This window comes from Anser brachyrhynchus, assembly GCF_964034855.1.
Source record: "Anser brachyrhynchus genome assembly, chromosome: 2".
Lineage (NCBI taxonomy): Eukaryota > Metazoa > Chordata > Aves > Anseriformes > Anatidae > Anser > Anser brachyrhynchus.
In genome coordinates, this window is record NC_137695.1 from 128,047,493 (window position 1) to 128,065,002 (window position 17,510).

A 17,510-nucleotide genomic window follows, 5' to 3' on the forward strand; every position below is an offset into this window, starting at 1 on the left:
CACAGTGGAAGTGCCTGGGGCATATAGCTCTAATGCATGCATGAAGTGTCATGAATCATGCATCCTCCCTGGCTGATCCCAACAGGTCACTTCTGCTGAAGGAAGCAGAGCTCTACTGAGATGGAGCAAGTCCCATGGTGAAGGCATATCCCACCACTCTGCGATTCACATGACCAGAAACAGGGAGGAGCCCAAATCTTGGCACCATGAAGCCTTAAACTCTGCTTCAACCTGCCACTTCTCCAGATAGCTGCACCCAACTTTGTACAATGCAGCTCTCCCATGTCACCTCCAGCCTTCTCCAGTCACCCATGACTCTAACCCATAAAGAGACAGAGGTGATTCTTCATCATCACTACCCCATTGCCAGCTCCCTTTAGCCTCAGCATGACCAGGACACATGGGTTTTCCTTGGGAGTTCATTTTCCTACACACAGACATCTGATATTGAGATCCTACGTTATCCCATCTGGTCTTCAGCTGCTGAACTCCCACAGATCTTACCAGTAACTACATGACTGTCTTGCCTAACCCACAGTATTCTCTCCTGACAATTCCTACTTTTTCTCATAGCTAATAGTGGACTTGATTCAGTTAACATACATAATTTATTGTGGTAAAGGGAAGAATAAAGTCACTTCATTACCTCATGAGAGAGACAACAATAGAGAATGCTACAAGAATTTAGGAAACTCAATGTGCCATGACTACATCTCGTAAAAGCCAGCACGTCCAAATAGACACTAATCTAAATAGACACTAAACAGACCCGATTAGACAAGAATGTTAATTAAAGATTTTACTCCTTTTGCTAGGTAAATACCATACATACACAGGCTATGAAAACAGTATATAAATCAGGTATGCATCCATGTTATTTATATATATTATTTACTTCCTTTTACGACTTACTATCCTATGCAGTTAGATAAGAATAGTCCACTTTCTAATCTCATTAACTCATATCTTGAATTCAAAGAATCTTCTTATAAAATACGTTAAACATAATTTTCAAAAACTAAGAATATGTTGAGCTGAAAATATGTTTCCATAATACGAGATTCCCACTCAGGATTGCACTTAAGATTTATCATCAACTGATACATTTATCTGGAAACCAGAAGAGAAAGGAAGGGAATGAACACTGAGAAAAGAAACTGATTCCTCCTAAGACTTCACATAGTATTTTTTTAACAACTTTTCTGTTAAAAAAAAAAAAAAAAAACACGAACAAATGATATGAAATAAGTGAATTTGGAGAGAATTTCCTGATCCTCAAAAATGACATTGCAAAACAAAAGGGTGAGTCAAAGTCTCTTTGGATCTAAAGGAACAAATGGATCCAGGGTGAGGCAGAAAGAACATAGATCTTTTTATGACAAAGAAAAATTTCATTCTTAAAAAGTAGCTTAGAACAACAATACAAGACACTGAAGATACTTTCAGTAATGTTTTGTATTGTGCACAGGATTTTAACAGGCATCATCAGAAACAGTATAGAAAAGAAAAAAACAGATTGTCTCCTGTTTTGACTTTTTGACTGGGCAATTTTATTGTTCACTTTTTAAAATAATTTTATTTTTATTTGTCTTTTTCATTTGCAAAGATTATTCTGTGACTAATTTTCTGCTAAAATATTTTTAAATATGCCCCTATTTTCGTTTTAAGTAGCAATATACACCATTTACATACACAGCAGCGAGAAAGCTAATTATTCAAAAAAGGACTAAACAGCTGAAAGACTAAAACCATCAGACAGCTGTGCAGTAGATGTCAGTGAGCTCTGTCATGGTCTTAGGTACTCTGGAGACAAAGTCACTTAAGACCACATTTATGGCACAACAGACATTTAAGATTAATAATTCATTCTTCATGAAGTCACTGTTTAAGTCAACATTTTCTGGACTTTTGGTATAAACTAATATTTTTTTTTCTAATTTTTCCTTAATCTGTTGACAATCTCATCTTTAAAATACATACTTATTTTTACTATTTAAGTCTTTTTCTATGTTAGATGTGCAGTTATAAAGAAATAATACTAACGATTTGTTCATATTGCTTCTCTGTTACTAAGGCTAATATGCCTTAAAAAAAGCACTAAAAACTAAACATTCAAAAACTGGTAAGTAGATTGTTGGACTTGGTACCTTAATGTGAAGATTGGGAACAGTACGCTTTCTGAAACACAAACCTGAGGTAATTTTTCTGGAATAGGCTCATTCTGGAGAGCTTGAAGGGCCTTCATTGCAGCATTATGTCTAGCAGCTTGACGAGTCTTTCCTTCACCAAAAAATTCACTGTTGCCAACAGTTAACTGGACATAGAATATTTTAGGCACTGGGCAGTGATACCTGTAAAGAAGTAACGAACATATTAATGGAATCCTCTACGTTAGAAAGCAGCAATGCAAGTCATGAATTTTAACCATCAACTGTATGCAATACAGAGCAGTAGTTAGGAGTACAACATTATCTTCCCTCACACAGTAATACGCAGCCTCACATAGCAATACCCAGCACTCAAATACATGACCATTCATCAGCACGGCCACTGGTGATTCTGATGGCAGCTCCTACATGCACGCCAGCTCTTCACCCACATTTCCACTCCCCTGCAACAAGCTTTGCAGCTCTGCCCTGTTTCTGGTCTGAGTTTTGAGAGGATTAGCCCCACAACTGAAAGCTCCTGTGTAAGCCATGCCTGGGACACAATTCCTGTTGCAGGAGAAAGTGGCATGGAGGAAGAAGAAACATGAGGTGTCTCGCACAAGGGCTCTGAAACAAGCCTGCGTAGCCCAGCTCTTGGGGACAACAGATGGAAAATCAGATCAGAGAGCGAGGGACCCGGACTATGTACTTCTGGCCTCAATATGTTCAAGTATTGATATTGTTGTAGAGGATAAGAAGGACTTCTCTTCCAAAAGTGTAACAGAGGGTAGGGAGAAGCTCTCCTCCAACACTGTGGTAGCCAAACATTTTGCAGGCACTGAAAGAAAAGCATCAATCACCACCCCACCGTCTTCCCTTTTTTCCCCCTTACAGAAAAATTTCCAAATATAATGGCAGGGTTTGTTGTTTTGAATATGTTTGAAAGGAACTGAAAGAAAGATAAAGCCAAAAAATGAAGTTTTCCTATGAACCAGCAGAGCTATTATACCTCAATGGAAGCACTACCTTTATTCATATCATCAACTCTATTTTCAGTAATAAAAATAGCTAACTCAATCCACGCTCCCTACCCTGAAACATGTCTTTTGCTAGCAGAGAATGAAGAAAAAGATATAATGCAATTCTCGGTTTGGAGAGGTCCTGTCACAGCACTGTGGCAACTACAAACATAACAGTTTTTCTACATAAGCATTTCTCCAGAAAAGTATTCCCCATCACCACCACCCCTGACTCAGAAAAAGTAATTCAGCACAGATTTTTTTTTTGTAGTCACTGTTAAAATTATAATCTTAACAGAAAATCATGAATAAAGTCCTTCAATCATACTCTATATAGGTGAGGGAATTTGCTTCATGCTCTATGGTCTAGTCTGCCTGAGGCTCCTTTCTCAGTGTCTCCTCTAACACACTGGAGATTTCTTCCTTGGAAAAAATACACACATATCAGAAGTGTTTTCTCATTTATGAAACGTAACTTTACAACAACGTAAAAAAGCCTGGAATTCTGAAAGCTTCGCCAAGAGCTAGGTCCATCGCAACAAAATTAGAATCACTCAAAAGCACAGCAAAGTACTACGTTTTTCCTTCTTCCTCTTAAAGGATCCTTATTAAAACGTGCTCTCTTTGTTTTTGTCTTGACATAGGTGGTGATTTTTTGTACAAATACTTTCTTACTTTTCATTAATAACTGCAACTGATTTGTTTCAATTATAAAACAAAATACAATCTTGTTCAGTTAGCAGCACACTTCAAATCCAATCTAGTGTGAATAAGCACTCCAGTCTCAGTGTCCCTGAACTTTGTGCCTAATTCTAACAATACATTTATATGGAAAGAGCAAAACCATAATACTGGCTCCAACAAGCCTCCAGCTATAGGGCCTTGGAGGGGTGAGCTAAGTTGCCTTTATGACACGCAAGAAGTGGGTACTTTCTTTGCTTTCCTGTTTACAGTTTAACACGGTTATAGGGAATTATTAAGGCTTGGAAATGCATTTTCTTATGCAATATTTTCATAAAATTATAGAATAACTCAGGTTGGAAAGGATCCTGGAGGTTATTTGGTCCACTACAGTGCCCAAAGCAGGGTCAAACTCCAAAGCTACAGCATCTTTTTCAGGCATTGTCCAAGGTATTTTGGATATCTCCAAAGCTGCAGATTCCAAAGGCAATTCAACACATTCTCTAGGCAATCTGCTCTAATGTCTGACCACTCTTTCTGGAAGAACTTTTTTTCTCACACATAGCTGTAATTTCCCTTGCTGAAACATGTATCTGTTGCTTGTTAACTTCTTGTTGTGCATTGCTTTGTCTTCTTTACAACCACTCATAGGTGAAGACCACAGTCAGCTCCCCACCCCTACTTAGTTTCCTCTTCCCCAAACTAAACAAACATGGCTCTTTTAGCATCTTCTCGTACATCATGAGGAAGTCATGACTGATGCACTCCAGAAACCTCCTGGATTGCCTGTGCCCTGCTGTGCTGTACCTCCAGCAGATACCAGGGTGGTCAAAGTCTGCCCCATGAGGATCAGAGCCTGTGACCACGAGGCTTCTTCCAATTACGTGAAAAACAACTCATCTACTTCTTCACAATCACACAGTCTGTAGGAGACACCCACCACAGTATTGCCCACATTGGTCTGCTCTCCAGTGCTGACCCGTGAACGATCAGGTGTCTCGTCATTCATCCCCTGGCAGAGCTCTGTGCATTCCCACCGCTCTCACATAAAGCACAACACACTGCCCTTGCCATGTCGGCCTGTCCTTCCTAAAGAGCCTGTAAGCATCAATTACAGCACACCTGATGCATGAGCTATCCCAACACGTCTCTGTGATTCCAGTGAGGTTGTAGCCCTGCAGCTGCATGTAGTCCTCCCTTTCCTCCTGTTTGTTCCCTGTGCTAAGTGCATTTCAGGTGGGCACCCAACACTGCTGATTTCACAGACAAGGTGTAAGGCCTTCCTCCATCATGCTGTCCTGTAGGCTCTTCCTTATTTGTCTGCATACCCCTGCTTTGCTGGTTTCAGGGTCTCTCTTGTCAGCATCATCTTTGCTACTAACTCGGTCCACCACTTCCTCACTTGACTGTAGGTCAGTTCCACTCTCCACTACTTCTGCTTCAAAGCTCTCTTCACTAGATTGGCCAGCCTATTGATAAAGGCGCTTGCCTCACTTGGTAAGGTGCAACCTGTCTCTTCCAAGCACTGATCCTCAAAGAGGGTGCCACAGTTGTAAAAAGCCACTCTCTGTAGTCACGTAGCCGTGACTGTTAGGTTCCATGTGTCCCCTGGTGCCCACAACGAAGAGCAGCAGGTAGTGCACAGGAGCAGACAACCCTTGGCAGTCTCTCCATAGTGTCTCAATCCAAGCCCTTGGCAAGCAGCAAACATCCCTGCACAGCAGGTCAGGTTCACAGACAGGGGTCTCCATCCCCTGTAACAGAAAGTTGTCCACTGCTGCTTCCTTGTGGCGATGCTGCAGGGCTCAGGCTCAGCTGGATTGGACGCTTTGAGAGATCCCAGGCTCTTGCTGCCATGGCACTGAACCTGTAGATGCAGAGCTGCTGGTGGAGCAGGAGCCTTCCTCCTGATGCTAAAAGTTACAGGCTTCCAGCCTTCACCATTCAGGACTCTCCATCTCCCTGCCCAATAAGCACCAACTCTCCCTGCTCCTCCTTTGGTACAGTTGGGGTTTCAGGCTTTTGTACTTGCAGTGTCATAGAGAAGATCAATCCCTTACTCATTAGTGATGTTAGCACAGCTTGCTGACCTCTTTCTGCATCTCCTTTACATGGTAACACAGATCCTCTGCCAAACCACAGCTCCTGTAGAAAAAAAAACAACACTGTCTCCTCCTACCCCAGATTCAGCACTCCCTGCAGCTGGAGGTTTGGAGAGCTTCATCTTCCCTCTGGAGCAAGATCTGACTCAAGGCCTCTGATATACCAGGGACAGCTTCACCAGATGGTTTTTGGAACTGTGCTGCGTGGTGTGTCACCACCACTGCTGAACACACAAACATTGTCCTCAGCAGAGTGTCTGTCCCCATCCTGTGTGAATTACTGTGCAAGCTGCTGCATCAGCTGGCTGCCAGAGAGAGCAGTGCTCTGAGAGGTGGGAGTGCTCCGAATACTGGGGCTGCTAGAGTTTGCTAGGCACAGCAGCATCCTTTAGCTATCCTCTCCCTGCAGCAACAGACCCCCTCTCTTTCTTTCATAGAAAAAAAAATATATGATAGTGCCATTAGGAGCTACCTATATTTGAGGAAATTCCAAATCCATCAGAAGTTCTTGCTTCTCGTTCAGCTAGCAGACTTATCTTTCTCTCCACTACAAGCAATGGAGGAAAGCCTATGAACCTTAATCCATTTCACACATTCAGATCCCGCAACAGGCCCTCTCTCCTTCCCTCACCCCTCCCCACCTTTTCTTTTAAAGAGTGTTTAGGGAGCTATTTATGTGATAATATGGAAAAATGATATTCAGCCTGTGGCTCTAGAGCCTCATGCAGCTCTTTGGCATTGGCAGAATGATTAGTTTTTTACATGGTTTCGATTAAACTTTTCTTGTTCTGCATGGCCTCAAGCAGAATTAAGAGCACTGATAACATGAACACTGCCAGGGACGTGCAAAGGAGCACCTGAAATCCTTAGAATATGGCCTAAATCGGTGAGGATGTTGGCTTCTCCACAACACGGAAAGTATCGAATAGAAACAAAACATCCTCTGCTTTTCAGTGTGAGGACAGTGTCTGCATTAACAAAAGCCTTAAAAGTAATCATATTATTATGGCCTGAAAGTAGAGTGCAATGATTAAACTGAGTTTTAATACAGGTTGCCTCTGCATCCGAGAGGCACACTCATTAGAGGAGCCACACCTTGATTAGTTAAGATGTCCTACCTGCCGCTGATCACTAACAAACCTTCCCAATATATATTTTAGTTGCCAAAAGGCCTGAAAAACAATCTTGGACACTCAGATAAAATTTGTTGATTATTACACAACAACAGAGCAGCACAGTATTTTCTGTCACAAGCACTTGACCTCTACACTTCTTAGCCCTCTGTAGATCCGTTCAGTCACTGAGCTGGAGCATGCAGGATTTCTACAACAGCACTTCACACACAGACTCATGAGGCTTCTGAAAGTTTTTTAAACCACCTACATTTAAAGAATATGCATCTCCCTGTATTCTACATTGCAGCTGCAAAGGTTAGAATTTTTCTTTGGAGAAACTCCTTACGTACAAAAGATTCCCACATGATACTGACACGATCCACAGAGCAAAAACTGTCGTGCACATCCAAATGACAAAAGACTACAAGAACAGAAAACAGAAGGCAATACACATATGAAATGATACACTCAGAACATAATAAAGGATAATACTTTAACAAGCAGTCACGTATAACCTATTAAAACAAGTTAATCTTCATCTGGCTTTCCTGGACATTTGAGACCTTCTTCAGATCTCTGACATATGAGGTCTGGAAAGCAGGTTCCCTTCATTCCCTCTAAGTTCCATAGCATCAGAAACCCACATTTTAGCAAACGCCATTGGTATCAGAATCGAATAGTCAAACCTGAAAAAGGATATTTGATCTATGACTGTGACCTTGAATGCCAAGTTCCAGCAATGAGCAAATATTTACAACTAGTTATAAACCCCTAAAAATAGGGGTTCATAACAGAAATGCTGACAGACCTTAACTAAGTCGGTGTGAGCGGGCGCCACTATAATTAAATAAATCACCAAGGTCTGTTGACAATTAGAAAACTCATTTTGGTTTGCCACAGAGACAAACAAAAATTCTGTTCATTATAATTTTACTGGAATATGATGTCATAACATGTAAGCATACTGAAACAATCTGCTGCTTTTCTAGCCAAAATATTAATTGCATACTAAGGAGCCCTTGGGGCCTCTTCCTTTTTGGCCATCAAATCCACACACACAAAGACAAATAAAGTATTAGTACATACGTTATGCGTTCATATTGCATTTCCTGCATTTCTCTGGATTCCTCAATGGCATAAATGTTTCTGATAAATATTGTTACTTTATTCTTAGAAGGGGGGAAAAAACAAGTGCAAGCTGAAGCTCAAGGAAACCAGAAAGTTTATTTAGATTTAGCCTCCAGTTAAAAACTCCAGCGAGATTTTGTCTAAATTCTAATGGCCCACGTATTCTTCACCTATGTAAAAAACAATAAATAAACCCATTAATTCCCCACTACAGAAGTGTTACAGTAATTATTGTCCTATTCCCATTTCATACTGCAAGTGAAGAGGAACGAGGACCGGTTTGGCCAAGACGAGGGCCGCTAAAACATGAGATCCAAACTGGTACAGCAAAGTCATTCTTCAGATGCCAGCTCCATGCTGAAAGGGCCATTCTCTGCTCCCGTCCCTCGGGCTCCTTTTCCACTGCGGTTCAGTCAAGCTGGCAGCCCCGCGGACATGGCTCAACCAGAACAACGCTGGGAGCTGTGCGAGTGGAGGGACAGAGAGCCACAGGCTGTGCAGGGGAGTAGGAAACAGCATTCGCTGCGAACAACTTCTTCTCCATAACATCTGAAATTTCTCTAGGGGAGCAAGTTGCTTAGTGCAGCTGTTCCCTGGCCATGGCCTGTTTTTCTAGGCAGTCCATTAGCCACACGGATTTCTTACAGATGTGCGTTCTACGTTTTGAAGAAGGAAACATCCAGTATTGCCACTTTTGTCTTCATACAGTCTACCTTCTGGTTCTTTCAGCAGCTCCACAACAACACCTGGGAACAAAGAGACTCTTTTCCAGGGACTCCTTTTGAGAACCACAGCCCACTATCCCTGAATCAGTCTGGCTGTCCTCTTCTAGACTGCCTCCACATTCTCCAAGAGCATTCTTCAAGCAAGCAAGACAGAGCGCGATGTTTCACTTTTAGCCATGCACATCCCTTTTTAGATAGAGAGATAAATTTCTGAAGTTTCTCTTCAGCTGATTTATTTATACAGCCTATTACTGTTTTCACTTTTCATAATGTTGACATCCCCTCAGTCACACAGATGAGATAAAAAGAAATACATATATATAAATCATGCAAACTTGTCCCAGATTATCCTTCATTCACCAAATGGTTTAAACTATAATTTGAGTCTTTAAAAAATTTGATAAAATTAATGTAGTTAATTCTGGATGAGTCAATATTTTTCTCTATTTAATATGTCCTACTACCAGTTTATGAAGCCAGTTTTGACCCAGCTATAGAACCCCCATAAAGAATATCATGTTTAATTGCCTGTGTCAAAATTGTAAAGAATAATCAAGTGGTGGAAATATATTATTAAAAAAAGATTCAAAAGCATCTGTTTATATATATATATATTTTAAGAAATAGTGAGAAAACATAGTAAAGAAGCTTTCTATTTTAAGACATTCAAAATCCCCAAATTCCGTATTTCAAATGTATGAATGTAAGCAAATCCTGAACTAAACAATCAAGTGCCATGAGTTGCAGGCACTATATAGTCCTCTCTGTCATCAAGGTCTCTTAGAAAACAAAACAGATGCATGCTTCCAGTACTTCTACTGGGAAGATGATCTAGAAGCTGAGATGATACTTAGGAATCTTCTAATGTTCAGCCTGCCTATACTTCCACGTTTTGTTTTGTGCCAACACTATCCTTTAACTTACATAGCTCATTTACTTTTTTGTTCCATTCACCTTTCAAGGTCAGCATTTCTGTTCCCTCTCAGCCTTTGGTTTGCAAGCGAGCAAGCCACAATATTTTAGAATTTTTCTGCTGAATTAAAGGCTACCCGCTGTCCTCATAATCCTTCATAGCTCGTCCCTATACTTGCTCCTGTTCCTGAACATAAGGGTTAATCACAGTAGACGATAAACCATATGAAAGACTGACGGTGTTCAGTATTACAGAAGTAATTTATATACTTTTATAAAGGATTTATATGTCTTTACCAAAAATGCCTTGCTCAACACATCCTAAAAATCACATCTGCCTTTCCTCTGGTTCAATCAAATCAGACTGATTTGATTGCCTATATTCTTGATCTCACATTTTATACTGGGAAGTCTAATCTCAAGGCAGTTCAAATGCATCGGTCCTCACAATTATCCAGTTCTTCCTGTGTGTTTTGATCTTCCCATGTAGTGATGACACTTTCTACATTCCATGACCATTTTCCAACTTTTTGTGCAAACACCTTAAACAAAAGTAATTTAAAACACTGATTCTAAAACTGGAAGAGGAATAGCACTTAATAATCTTCCTCCACGTTTGATTTTTTAATACTGATTATTTTTCTTCTCCTTTCCCACCCTGCATTTCTTATACAAACCCCCATCTCCTTCAGTTTAATAAAAACAGTATCCTTATCTAATGCTATAAAATGCTTCACTGAATCCCACAATATCAGGTTTACTTTACTCTCTACCTAAAAAATGAGCTAACACATGCAAGGTTAACACATTAGTCAGACATACTCTACCTTTAGTATACAGTAACATCAGACTGAGTTTTATCCTGTTTTACTTCCCTGTCTTTATTTAAGCTTTCTTTTCAATTTTTTGCTGACTCCGTGAATATTTCATGAAGTTAATGATGATTCACTGTTCTTTTTTTTTTCTCCTAGTGGGCCAGAGACTATGCAGTTCTTTCGAACAATATGATTAGCATAATCAAAAAAATTGACTCATGTTTTCACCATCACAGTATCAAATCTGTTCAAACATTTCTAAGTAAAAAACAAAAGGAAAGGGGATTCAGTTTTACATAACATTATCTAGCTTGGAATCTTCCCATGAGAACTTGTGATGACAAGACAATAATATTGCCACACCACTCTATCTCTGAATTCCAAGTTGCTCAATACTGACTTTTGACTGAAATAAATATTTCAATATTTACTCTCTGCACACACCATTAATTTGCTTACCATTTGCAGTAAAGAATATATGTACATGGACAAGTAAAAAACAGTTCCTCATCAAAAGTAATTAGAAGAAACCAACAGAAAGCTACAGACATCATAAATCACATACTTTAACAGTCACGGATTAACCTAACAAGTACTACAACAAACATACCGAGCCAGCTATGGGGCACTAGTTGTAGAGAGGTGCTTACATGCACATTAAATTCAGATCTCTGCTTCCGCTTTTATTTCTCCCTATACTAGCAGATTCACTCTAAAGCCCTTATTAAAAGAAGCACTTTTCAAGGTGGCAGAAGGGTCTCAAAGCTAGCCTGACAAACTAGTGCAAGAGATATGGAAGAAAAATATAAAAAGTTATGAATAAATAAAAGGGAAAAAAGGAAAAAAAGGATCATGGGATGAACTTCCCAAAGTACTGTACAAGGGAGACTAGGGTAGAAAAAAAAAAGGCAAAAAAATAACAATTAAAATCAAGAAGAGAGCACAAAACAAAATGTTATGTTCCTCTGGAGAAGTATTTTTTATCTGTCAACCAAGTAACTAAGTCATGAAAATGGTCAACACAACTTCAACCTATTCTTGACTGCAGAAATAGCATAAATACTGTAAGAACATAACAAGAACACTGCCTCCAGTGTTTAAGGCATTGAAAATGTCAAGTGGACAATGCTGAAATGGGGATGGAGACTGGGGAGGGAAGAAAAGATAAATAGAAGTAAAAAGAAAATGTTCTTTTCTGTGACTTAAAAACAAGTACAATAAGAATAAAAGGGAAAACATAATGAAGCTGTGATGTACACTGCATACTTAAAGGTTAAAACAGACATCCAGAAGACAAACATCTCAAACTCTTATCTACTTCAGCTCATAAAATTTCCCATGAACTGTATTACTCACTAATCTTTAAAAGCATGCAGAGTGCTTACTGAGAATGCCGTCCAAATACCCATTACGGTAAAAGAACATAAACAATGTTGCATATCTGACTACAATTTCATTTTCTTCCTATATAAGAAACTCATGTTGAAAAAAAAATCATGTCACTTGCCAGCCTCTGGACTAAGCAAATTTAAAAATAAAGTACCTCATTCATTTAATTTTATCATATACTGGTAATATAATGCTAATAAAAATGTTACAAACAAAAGCATCTAAGGGCTAGGACTTCACAGAACTTAATTAATGCTGTGACTTAAAAGTGCACAGAGGAAGAAGGCCCAAGAAAGCTTAAAGAGCGATTCTCACCATCCAAATTAACTTAATTTGGAGTAGCTCGTGTCTATCTGTGTACGTTCTGTTCCAGCTTGGAGGAATGTAAACATACAGACATTAAATGGCATTACCCTGAGTCAAAAGTGTAACCTATCATTTCAAATTTGGCAATTAAAGGTTTGAAACGAAGAACAAACTGAAAAATCATACTTAATTATGGCTTAGTATGCCTCCCCTCAGCAGCTGAACATGCTCTCCTAGCTCACCAGCTATCATCCTCTAAACGTGCACTATCACGGCCAGCAACAGCTTCTGTCCGGAAATCTTACCATCTTTGCCATCAGACTTGTACAGAAATGAAATGTGGAGATAGAGAGAGCTTGGCCAATTGGGAACAGAGTGCATTTTGTATTGCCCGGCATTGATCCTATCAACAAGTTGGAAACAACACGGATGGCCTGACAAAGGAAGCTTTATCTACACCTAGAAAGGGAAGGGGAGAGAAGGAGGGAAGAAGCCCGTTAATCAATTACAGCAAAGATTGGAATGGGAAAAATGGTAGAAGAGTGGTGAAGTCTTTCAGTGCTTCAATTCTTTTCTACACAAAAGCATAAAAAGTGCAGTATTTGCTAGGGAAGCTTACTCATGAATAGCATGAATAGCTTTCAGTGCTTCCAATTTTCAAACTAATGGATTTGCAGCAATGACTGACAAGGAAATATAAAGTCACTGCTAACAAAATGTATAAAGGACTGCAATGAGGGTGCAGTACTAGTGGTCACTGATGCATCGTGACTTGCCTCAGCTGGTCCACTGAGTACAATTTAATGGTGAATACTAACACGGAAATACAAGTTGGATTGTCTTAGCTCAATATACTAAAATGTAAAATCCTACACTTGCTAAAAAGCAGGAAATGTTTATAAGATGGTGTGGAACTGTATTCTAGATGGCAGGAGCTCTGAAAAAGACTTGGAGGATAAGGATACCAAAGACACTTGATCAGGTGTGTACCCAAAAGGTCGGTTATGATCTCTGACTTAATAAACAAATTCAGTGTAGAGAGTTACCACTATTGAGCAGAAATAAGGTTCAGCTGCTGCTGGCCATCTTAAGAATTGTCACTTCTGTTTCACTGGCATGAACGTCAGACTTGAATCTAAGTTAGTAAGATGACTGGACTCCATTTTCTCCTCTTTTGTCATGGAAAAGAGACTCAAAGAGACTTGAAGACAAGAAAGGTTGTTAGTTGGTTGGTTGGTTTTCATTTGTTTTTCTGAAGATGATTTTGCTTTTTTATTACAATGCTGGAGGATGCAGCTCTGCTTCAGTGAAACAAATCATCTAAACAACACTTGGTGCCAAAGTACATGATGCTGTGAGTTCAGCTATCCTTTCTTTGACAATAACCAAATTAAACTGTCCTTCTTTAAAAAGATCCTAGGGAGACAAGCAGACCTTCAGAAGATCCTGGGAATTAGCATTTTGGAAGAGATGTTATTTGTACTTTCTTTCACAGAAAACTAGCAGCTACCAAAATTATGACTTCAGAAAAAAAAACAAGGAGGAACTACAATATAGTAGCTGCTGATGAGAAGTTGTGTGTTTAGATTCCTTTATAAAAGAATCCTGTTATAAATGTATCTTAAAGCACCTTTCTTTGAGAAAATTTTGTTCTTTCTTAGTCTGTGGCAAAACTTTCAGTTCAAAAGGGACATTGACCTCCACCTAGGAGAGATGCTGTTTCCATTACAATTCCAGTAAGATGTTATTGAGTTATTAAATCTGGTAAAAATTAGCCACTAACCTTCTTTTACCTGCTTCTGTCAGGAAAATTATGATAGCCTCTCAAGGTACTGTTGGAGCTTTAACAGCAGTTGAGCTGTGGCATTACCAAAATGTAGGCAAAGAAAAGAGAACACGTTTATTGGTTACCAGTGTTCAGGTTCTGGACACAGCAGAAAGGCCATAACAAGAGAGGAGGGCATCTGGGCTCGCTTCCATTGAGCCTAATGTCTCACAGATCTCTCGACTGAAATATCCACAGTTCAGCAGAACCACAGGACAAAAGCATGAATAAAAAGCTAGCTGTGGAAAGAAAGAAATATAACCAAAATGTTCCAGCTGCTGGTAGAGCAGTCTGAATAAGTGTTTATTTTCATACATACCAACAATGCTAGTCTTCTGTCTGTATCCTGAAAATAAAACTGCCTTACAACAACCAGATACAGAAGAGGGAATGGGGGACACCCAACAAATTGCAAAGCCAAGATATGGAAGAAATTCCAAAAGTGCCGGAGCAAGATGTTGGCTCTGAAGATTTTTGAGTCAGAAGGTTCACAGGAACCCTCCCAACTGGAACAACAGTGTTGAAAGACACGCATTAAGCAAACAAAGATGAGGAAGATCTGTATGTCACCCCTCTGTGTTTTTCACCCTAAGTCAGAGAAAGAAAAATCACAGCTGACAGTCAGAGACATGGGTCTGGAGCCAGAGGTACCTTCTCCAGAGCAAATATTGGAGGAAGTTTAAAAAACCCAAAGAAAGGGATCTGCTAAAATCCTGTCCACAGATGGAAGCTTCAGGAGAAATAACCAAAATGTGAACCAAGGACCACAAAAGGCAAGGGCAGTCCTCTTAGCAGACAGAGCAAGAAAACAAGTGGTCAGGGGAGCTCGCAATATCTTGAAACCAACTGAAAAAAAACCTGAGAAGAATTCAGACACAGGAGTTCCTCTGTAAGTAGGGCTAAGAGGTCATTGACAAAATTACTAAATTTTGAGTGAAGAGAGTTTAGAAGACTGCAATGGTCTAAAATGTCATGTCTTTAGCATCACATTTTAGGCATGAAGAGGTATGAAGCACCTGAATGCTCTGCACTATCCACAGAATTTGCCCTGTATTCTGTGTGCTCAGTTTTTAAGCTATGTTATATTATTTTTAACAGCTATCAATGAATATTTTAAATACAGTTAAGAGTATATATACTATTGATTTCTGGTAGGTTAAATGTACCCATTAATGTAGCGGATAGCCGCAATAGCATGAATTTGTTGGAATGACTCCATTGCCCGTGTCAAGGCGCATCACCTAACACCATTTTGTGAGCGCTGTGAAACTTCATCGTAACAGGGTGAGGCGACTACAGAAAAACAGCTTTCGGGAAGAGCTTAATGGAGCCTGTAGATTCCACTGTAGGATCTGGGTTTTCTGATCCCAGACACTCAATGCATTTTTTATGATTTAAAACGCTGTAGAAATTAAACATGAGCTGTCAAAAATTTTATTGCACGAATAAATATTCTCCGTCATTTTCTGACAGACTTAGGAATTTTTTTTAATTTTTTTTTTAAGCCAACCATACTAATCACTATTGTCTAAACTGATAGCTACTGGCAATGGCAAAGCTCATCACCTGCAAGCTCCCTTGCCACTGTTCTTTTGGGAAAACTGTCTTAAGACAAACAGATGTTTCTGCTGTTTTAAACCAACAGGAAATGGACTGACTTTCTCCCTTTTCCTTTCCTAGAAACAAATACTAGCAAAGAAAAATCCTAGCACAGCTGTACTCAGCACTTGCCTTATAACAATATGTCTGTGTGGGAGGCACGCAACAACTGGGAACAAACAGGACAGGGGAAGTGAAATGTAGCATGCAGAAGATGAACACAAAGAATTCATTTATAAATCTGTGCGTGGATTATTACGCCGTAACGTTGATGCACCAGGAGGGTAATAACACTGTGATGTACAAGATTTTGCTCTGCATCCTGTCTCAACTGGTAATGTATAAAACCTAATAAATTATCAGTTGGCAACCTCAATCCCCTTCAAGAGAACATATTTCCACATCATCAGAAAGCATCATTACTATGAACCGACTGCAGGCTTGGTGACTGAAATTTCTTTAGGTTGAGCCTGAGAAATTAAATAATACAGTGAAACATAGAATTCTTGCTGTCCTTCTGTAGATATGCTTCACTTCAGTTTTCACTGCTGACAAATTGGCACCTTTTATATGCACTAGATTTATACAGAGAAGGGAAAATGACATTAAAGTTGCTGTATTATAGCCTCAGTCATAGGAGAAGAAAACTTGAAGAAAATAATGAGACAAAATCTTGCAGTAAACCTGCTTTTAATTGCTTTATGCTTGACTTAACGACATTTTAAAGTAATGAAAAGCTTTAGTATAGGAGAAGACAACTTTTTAGAGAGTACTTCTGTTGTGAAATTCTTGCACCAAAACATAAATTCATGCTGCCATCTAATGGTCTAAACCAAATGTTTCCAGCTGAACAATTAGACTGCTAATCTGAACTATCTCTTTCATACTGTTAGGATTACTATTGCTTTCCTTTAATGTTAATTTTCTGAAATCCTTATCTGTTGTTCAGAACAAATTTACACTTTATTTAAGGAGATATAAACTATTCTAACCAAACTCTTAATTTCTATTTTCATGTAGTTTTTCAAATTTCTTCCCAAAGTGTTTTTGTCTATAAGTCCAAAAAGCTGAGAGGGGAGATGGGTAAGGACTGCAGAAGAGAGTTCTCTCAAAGTCAGACAGTAAACATCTTTATCATTACATCTCTTAATCCACAAAATGCAAACTTTAAGGACAAAACTTTGCTACACTGAATGGAAACGTGAGGCAAAGCACCTCAGACTCCTTCTGGCCATTTTAGGGGAAGAGATGTACCTTGTGGATTAAGCCAGAAGCCAATAATTATAACATGGTGAAAAGTCTCCATGCCACCCAACCCCGCTGCTGGACCAAGCATTTTATTCTCCTGTTTGTCCTGTGACAACCAGCTTAATGCAACAAGCTTCAGAGCCGAGAGTCAGCATCACCCTGGGAATTAGGGCACTTGTGTCCACAGCATAACAACATTTTGCAGTAAAACACTACTTAGTTAAACCAAAAGCACTTCAGTAAAAAGCATATATGCCTGCCCGCCTCCCATTAGAGCTCTTATTACCCAGATACAAGAAAAGATTTCGCTCTTTCATATATCCCTGAAGAGTTTGTTCTTCTGATACTTTTTCTCTCTAGGGAGAGATTTTTATCATTTTACAATCCTTCCACTGTGACAGTCTGATGACTCCCACTACGGCATTCATGAAATTATTACATATCAACATTCTTAGAATTATTTCTTAGAATAAGAAAGAGAGGATTCAGCTCTAGATTC

At 39.3% G+C, this 17,510-nt stretch overlaps 1 protein-coding gene across 4 annotated transcripts in view; it reads right to left on the reverse strand.

Annotated features, from left to right (window-relative positions):
• Positions 1 to 17,510, reverse strand: part of STAU2 (staufen double-stranded RNA binding protein 2) — a 168,338-nt gene that overhangs the window by 116,398 nt on the left and 34,430 nt on the right. For all 4 annotated transcript variants that reach the window (XM_080581626.1, XM_080581624.1, XM_080581627.1 and 1 more), the window contains exon 6: positions 2,192 to 2,351. In XM_080581626.1, coding sequence (XP_080437752.1) covers positions 2,192 to 2,351 — 160 coding nt within the window. The remainder of the gene's footprint in view (positions 1 to 2,191; positions 2,352 to 17,510) is intronic.